Raw genomic sequence first — 7,652 nt, 5'->3', positions numbered from 1 at the left:
GCCAATATCTCCCACTGCAGACCTCCAATCAACATCTCCACCGACCAGAATGAAGAACAAGATGAGGAAAACACGCAGTTCAAATTTCAAGCCGAGCCAATGGTGAATGAATGAGAAACTGTCATTTTAAATTTACTGCTTTGCTTAAAAATGGGAATTCTGTTTTTCCTCTTCTCTCTCACTTGGTGGCTACACTCTCTCTCTCAAAAGACCCCAAAATCTGATTAGGGTTGTGGCACAATAAGTGTAAAGAGATACTCTCAAAAAGTTGGACTTAGACCTCACAAAAGAGAGAAAAAACCCAACAGTGTTGAGGAAGATAGAAGAATAGAAAGCCAGGAATGATGATAGGTGCTGGAGGTAGCAACAGCATCACAGAAGCAGGTTTTACGTGTAAAAGAAAATTAAAAAAAAAAAAAAAAAAGAAAAACTAGAGATGATGATAGATGTATTAGCATTGTGGTTGTGATTGATGCCTAGTGTAAAAGTCTATTAGAAGGTCCTGACTATCTGAGCAGCTTCCAATAGTTAGTTACAAATTAGTTACAAGAACTTTCTAGAATAGCCAATTAGTTAGCTTTTCCTTTTCTATCTCTAGAAGGTAGTTAAACCTTCTCTATAAGTATCTCTTGCGGCTTCTTACATGTAATTGAACCAACTATTTTCTCTTTCAATTAAAATAACAGAACTCTTTTTCTTTCTCTATTTCTTCTCTGCTTCACATTCTCATCACATTCTGCTTCAAGTTCCAGATCTCACAAGGCACATTTTCTTCACACCTAAGTTGCTGAGACCTGTCACATAGTATCATGTCTCCAAATATCAACAAACACAAATTCAAAAGGATCATTATAAATTGAGTTAGGATCAACAAATGGTAATTGATACATTTTCCCGTGGAGCAAAAAATTCACGTATATACACATCATGAGATTTACGAGAAATAGAGATATTGCATTTATTTAAAATAGAGAGTACAATATTTAAGGTAGGATGGCCAAAGTTAGAAGAGTAACAGCAGAATTAGAAGAATTTGAACATAAACTATAGCAACATTTCTTGGTGCATGCATAGGTGTAGGGACAATTAAATTGTCAAAAGCATATACTCCCTCCACTAGTTATGCCTTGGAGAAGCAAATAATCCTTTGTAATAACCTGGCATGGAATTGAGCAAAAATAAGTTCAGAATTGAAAATATACATGATTGTTCCTAGCAAATTTATTTACACTAAGGAGATTATAGGATTTTTAGGGAACATGCATTCAGTAGGTTATGTAATTTGAAGCAGATTTTGGAGTGTTGAGACAAAAGTAAGTTCACTTAAAGGATGACATTTTTATAATAAATTTTAAGAGAAAGTCTGAGAGGTTAGTACTTTCATTCAAATTTAGTCAGCATTTAATTATCAAAAAAAGAATGTGTAGTCCCATATTATTAGATGTAATCTCACATCATTAAAAATATTAATAATAACTAATTGATGACTACAAATCATAAAATGTGCTAGTCCTCTAGTACTATGAAATTTTTAAAAAGGTAGTACACTAATAAAATATCCATTTTAAATACAATAAGTCAATTCTCTCTACTAAAAAAATGAAAAGATTTGAGAAAAGTATTAAAGTAAATTTATAGAATTTATAAAATCAATTTAATTAATATTTTTTATTCTTTTCAACGGAAAAAAAATTGATTTTGAAATCCAATCAACCTTAATTCTATTGTATTCCAAAGACATCCTAAAGGTATAAGAAAAAATTTAATCTGCTAAAAAATGAAAAAATTAGTAAAATAATAAAATAATGCTATAATCATTTTTAAATTTATAACTTTTATTATTTGTGAACTATCTTGATTTAAGAGTAATTAAAATATTATTTTATCATTTTACCAACTTTTTTATTTTAAAAAAGCTTGTTCCATAAAGACATCTATAAAATTTGTTTTATAACAAATTAAATACTCATGCATGTATTGAACTTTAATTTATCAAAGGCTTTAATAGGGTTATTATCTAATGCATAACATGTTACTTATTCACAATTCTTGGTTTTGATTTAAATAATAATGCATCCTGTATCCTAATACATGCATCTGTCTAATTTCTAAGAAAGGAAGATTTTGTTTTTTTTTTTAGCATGCATGTAAAATGATGTATATAATTATTGTTCAATTATTTATTTAGATTTGATCACATACATGAGTCATAAGCGCAAATGCATCGGCGTTTATTGTCAGGAAGATCAAGACAATAGCAATCTCCTGTTGTAATAAGCCTTGTTCCAAGTCTTTTGACACATTCAACAATGCAATCTATGTCTCCATTTTTCCCACATTGCCCATCGATTATAAATCTATCTTCACACCCGGGCTTCTCTTCTGTGTGGTAATATTATTTAAAAGAAACAAAATGGTTAAATTATTATGCTAGTTTCATTAGTTAAAAGAATTCCTTGCATATTTGAATTTAAAAGATTGTTATATACATGACAAGAAATAGAGTAGTAATGATACTGCAACATTTAAAAAAAAAAAAAAGACGAAAACTCTATGTATATACCTCCATAGGTGTTGATGACAAAAGTGAATAAAACTAAAACAATCATGAAGAAAATTATTCTTGGCTTCATGATAATATCTCAACTTAGTCTTGAGAGAGTTATTGAGGTGTATATATATTAATTGTTGGTATATGTGAACTATTGAATCAAAATGAGAGAACATATAAGTAGTGAATGAAATGTTATTTGTTAATTCCTTATAAGGACGTGGTACTCGACCTTTTACTTTAGATTGTTTTGCCCCAGAGAAGCTTTTATTTTGTTTTATGAGCCACATATCACGTTTTTCTAATTGTATTTAAGTTTTGAAGTTTTCGCCTAATTCCTAAAGAATACCATTGGTTCTAGCAAGCTCTTTGAGTTTTGCTAAGGGGTAAACCACTAGCCTTAAATTTAATATATAGTTGAACAATAGAACAAGAAACATAATTGATATTATATCAAAGAAAAACTAAAGCCGGCAATTTTACTAAATAAACATTACCTTTCGAATAAACTACATTTCCAACTATAAAAAAAAAGAGCATTGATAAAACTGCCCATACTAGATTAAAAATAACAAATATTGATCATTCTGTCGGGTTATATAACAGAACTAGATTAATCCTTACCAGGCTTGGAAATAAGGTTATTGAAGCAAAGTCTTATCAGGAAATAACATTAGTAATAAAAAAATTTACATTCCTAGGAAGATATTGACTCCATCAATAGATTATGGTTTAAAGTCGAGCGCAGACAGTTTCCCTTTGATTCTCTCCTATGCCATTAGCCCATTACTATAAACAACCGGGACAATCACAGAATCATGTGGAATTGCTTCACAAACAACCTATATTTACTCAGGGTCAACTTTATGTAGCAGTTTTTCGAGTTAATAACAACAATGGACTCAAGATTTTTATCTGTGATGATAACTCAAACAACTGCATCGATACAAATAATGTGGTTTATCGTGAAGTATTCAGAAATATCCACCTATACAAACTAAATATATTGGTATTTTCAACTAAAGTTCTTTCAAATTTATTGTTTCTAATTAAATTAGTTATTTAAGCTGTTTTAAAATTTATTATATTACTTTACAAATCAAAATTAAAAAAACAATAGGCCAGGTATAATAATTCTTCTTGCTAAAAACTTTTATATTACATAATTACAGGATTTGGAGCAAGACTCGACAAAAATGAAAAATTTTTCTACATTAATTTGTATTATTAAACTATGCAATTGTGGGTCTTATATATTATGCTTATTATGGAAACTTACAAACTATACTAGGATCTCATGTAATATCAAATGCATTTTGTAAATTTAAAGAATTAACTTTTAATGTTTATCTTTAACTTTATCAAAGATCTTTTATCGAAAATTAGTTTCTAGTTTTACTTAAAATTTACTTACAAGGATTTTTTTTTTTTACCAAAGATAGGAGACTCGAACCTGCAACCTTTTAATTGAGTATGAGAAAACTATACCATTTGAGCTATAACTCATTGGCTTACGTACAAGGATTCTTGCCGTTTAATTAAAGTGTCCGCGCATAAAAAAAATAAATACTATTACGAAAATATTATAAAAAAATACTAAAAAATTAGGTACAAATCATAGAATATACCTATATAAATTTCAATGATATAAAAAAGATATATATCAAATTTTAAACCATAAAAATAACTGTTCACCGTACGTAACGCGGGCCCGCCGCTGGTTATTCTTAAACTAAAATGGTAGAATTCAGATATGATGGAAATTATAAATTTAATGATGATTATAATTAATTCTTTACTTTATCGCTTTATCTATTTTTTTATTTTAAAATATTTTTTTTGTTTACAAAAAAAATTAAAGAGTTCAACTAACAGGTGCCGTAAGAGTACATGATAAACTTATTATTAGTGTTTTTAAATTTTTTTTATTTAATAGATATAAAATAAATGCATTGAAAACTCAAATTTTTTATATTTTCAATAATAACTTTCTCAATTTGTAAGTTTAACATATATTCTTAGGACTCATAATAAATAAACCCAAAATTAAATATATTTTCAAAACTAAATAAACATTAATTAGAAGTTATGAATGTACGTATTAAATTAGTTTTACTATGATATGATTAATTTTGCCAATATTCAAACCTATTATAAATATTAGATTAATTTCAATATGACGATATAAGAAATTGTGTTAGCATTCAAATTTATTATTATTGAAAATAGTAGTTTGCTATTTATATATTATTTGTACGCANAAAAACAATTATATAGTATTCGATAGAGTATCCACTTTATTTGTGATGTGATATTAAAAGTTAAAGTTACATAGTTTCAAGACTCGCGCAGCTTTGAATCCAGAAGTTATAGTCGCTTGCATAAAACAAATGAAAATATTGTGGTGTTGATTTAGAAACTGCATGGGGTTGCAATAAACATAAAACGTGTGCGCGAGCACACACACTATCTCCTTGACAAATGGAGAAGTGCTATTCATGGATGGTTCTTGGTCAACGTGCTTCAAGAATCTGAAACTACAAAAGATAATTGGGAGAACTCTCAACTCTCCTATTCTTTTCTTGATTGTCCAATTGCCTAAATCCCTTTCTCTCCAAATTTACATGCTAACTGAATCCAGTTCCCTATCCATGTACCTCAACAATGATCCAAACCTTTCCATTCCATAATTTTCTACACTGAGATGGAATTGGCCCATTGATTTCAAAAAGTTCAATCTTTCTGAAACTCCCATGCTGATTTAGAAATGGCTTCCCTTCATGTTTCTTCACGGTTTACCCAACCTTCAAAACAACTAGATTTTTGTCCTCCATTATTTGTCAACTTCATGCACCAAAACTGATGTGATTCATCTTCCTCCTTACATTTTTGGCAGCTCAATGTTTGTCTCCATGCTGCCAAGATCTGTTCTAACCCCCCTCATCATCCTGAGATTGGGAGCTCCAGTATCTAGAACTGGTTCACGATAAAGAGAACCCACATGGAGAGTCAAATAGAAGTGCTTAGTGAACAATGGTTCTTGGTGTGAGCAAAAGACCCGAAACTACGAATAGAGAGGGTATTTGAGAGGCCTATCAACTGTCTAGCTCTTTTTACCTTCCAACTTATATACTAACTAACTCCAAAGTCCAAACTTATCAAAGGCCTTTTTCTTCAGCGGCCTATTTCTGGCTGTAGCAGTCAATGTCAATGAGGAGAAAACTAGAAAACTAAATAAAGAACCATAGAGTGTTGAGTAGAATATATTCCCAAAAAGATTAATTGAACAGACTAAACTCAGAAGAAAATAACACTGAAAGATATAAGCACCAGAGTAAATCCATCGTTAGCATCATAAACTGAGCCATAAAATTATAAAGGTACACTTTACCTTAAGTACTATTCAGCACATCATAAAGGATAAAAATTGTTACATGCTGATAGTTGTCAGTCAGAGAAATTGGTGCCAGTTTCTTTCTGGAATATTGACAAAAAGTGCTGCTATATGTGAAGTTTCTTATATTAATGAATTGAATATGGGTAATTACTGATTACATTAGGGATTGAACATATCAAGTTTTTGAGGAAGATCCATCAAGTGTGGATCGGGTGTGCATTGCTTAAATAGGTTGCACTTGTAAACAAAGTTAGGACTAAATGGTTAGAAACTAACTACAAATTGGGATAAAGACATATCTCTTGAAGCAGCAACATTCTAGCCTTATTAACAGCATTGAAGCAGAGATATATCTGTACCTCGAGTTCCGCAAGCAGCGGTTCAAAACTCTGCTGGTTCTTGCGGAGCTGCTTCAGAACCTCCTGAATGGGATGCCTCTCCCTCCCCCGGTTCAGCGCGAACTGAATCAGCACCCGGTCTCCCTCCACCGCAGTTTGCAACCGATCAACAAGGCTATTCACAGTGTCAATGTCATTCATCACAAGAGTACCCTTTGATGCAGCATTCAGCTGATTCAACCTTGTAAGTTCCTTCTTTACCTTCTTCTTTGGAAGACACGAGCCGCCGCAGGCAGCAACCGCAGCAAAGCCGGCAACGGCATGCGCAGTGACCAGCACGGCCGAGATCACTGCTCCCACGGCGGTTACAACTAAACAGGCCAGACAACTCGTGTGGAACCGTTTGAGGAGGCGAATCCTCGCATAGCACCGCAAGCGCCGTCGTTCAATCTCGAGCTTGAGGCCGGATAAGCTGTCACGGACGTCGGAGAAGTTGTGCGGGAAGACGAACGGGTTTTCCTGGCTGTCGAATTGGACGAAGAGATCGAAAGCGCGGTCGCAGAGATGGCGGTTGAAGGAGCCGGAAGCGTCGTCGGGGAGAACGGCGATGAGTTCGTGGAGAGGCTTGTATATGTCGCGTGCGCGGCGGACGCTGCGGTGAAGGAGGAGGTAGATTCCGCAGGTTTTCTCGCTATGGTCGAAGTAATCGGAGGCGAGTCTAGTGAGTGTGGCGGCGCCGCGGCAGGATTCGGCGTTAGCGAGAGCCTCCCGGATGCTCTGTCGATCGGGACGGAGCGCGTGGGCGAGCACGTGGCGGTGATGCGAGTCTTCTTTGTCCTCTTCGTCAATGACCTCAACCTCATGGATTTGTTGGTGCAGGTGTAGGTGGTCCTGCAGGGGAGCTTGGATCACGGAACGAATCTCGTTGTAGGAGTTGGCCTGAACGGCGTCGTCGTATGCGCGAGCAATATTAGGGCCTGGCGAGGAAGCAGTGCTTGAATTTTCGGTGGAGTTGCCTGTGAAGTGGAATTGAAGGGAGTAAGAAATCGAATTGAAAAGGACAAGGGTTTGTGAGTTTTGGAGTAGTAATTGGTGTTAGTTGTTACCTTGGGAATGGGGAGGAGCAGGAGCAGGAGCAGGAGACAGAGGGAGAGTGGGAACTGAAGTAGAAGCGTGTGGCGGAAGAGATTTTGAGGAGAGCCATTGAAGCATTCTCGTGCGACAGTGCCGCCGCAGGGTCAACGAAGAGTAAGGGAGATCCAAGTGCGCCTTTGCGAGAGTTTCTGGCCGCGGGATGTGGCGCACTGAAGGACAGAAGTATCAGGCGGTCTAAGTGCTTTTACCATTTTAGTCCCTTCGTATTTAG

The 7,652-nt window shown here is 34.4% G+C and overlaps 1 protein-coding gene and 1 long non-coding RNA gene across 6 annotated transcripts; both read right to left on the bottom strand.

The window, feature by feature from the left end:
• Nucleotides 450-2,755, bottom strand: LOC110263500. The gene is made up of 3 exons (XR_002349276.1): nucleotides 2,564-2,755; nucleotides 2,203-2,382; nucleotides 450-1,157 (listed from the first exon to the last, which is right to left on the bottom strand). It is a non-coding gene; the product is annotated as an uncharacterized LOC110263500 (long non-coding RNA).
• On the bottom strand, nucleotides 4,951-7,652 carry LOC107604883 (UPF0496 protein At3g19330). Of its 5 annotated transcripts, XR_002349275.1 has the most exons (4): nucleotides 7,393-7,632; nucleotides 6,308-7,302; nucleotides 5,463-5,527; nucleotides 4,951-5,428 (listed from the first exon to the last, which is right to left on the bottom strand). XR_002349275.1 is itself a non-coding variant. In XM_021104847.1 (3 exons), exons 1-3 carry the CDS (start codon nucleotides 7,496-7,498, stop codon nucleotides 5,522-5,524), a joined length of 1,107 nt encoding a protein of 368 aa, XP_020960506.1. In that variant the 5' UTR covers nucleotides 7,499-7,632; the 3' UTR covers nucleotides 4,951-5,521. The 5 variants fall into 5 exon arrangements, 4 of the variants coding, with proteins under 4 accessions (XP_020960506.1, XP_020960505.1, XP_016162078.1 ...); XM_021104847.1 differs by having other exon boundaries at nucleotides 4,951-5,527; XM_021104846.1 differs by lacking the exons at nucleotides 4,951-5,428; nucleotides 5,463-5,527 and adding an exon at nucleotides 5,630-5,743.

The sequence above is a fragment of the Arachis ipaensis genome, chromosome B06, assembly GCF_000816755.2.
Source record: "Arachis ipaensis cultivar K30076 chromosome B06, Araip1.1, whole genome shotgun sequence".
Classification (NCBI taxonomy): domain Eukaryota; kingdom Viridiplantae; phylum Streptophyta; class Magnoliopsida; order Fabales; family Fabaceae; genus Arachis; species Arachis ipaensis.
This window is presented reverse-complemented; position numbering and strand designations above follow the sequence as displayed.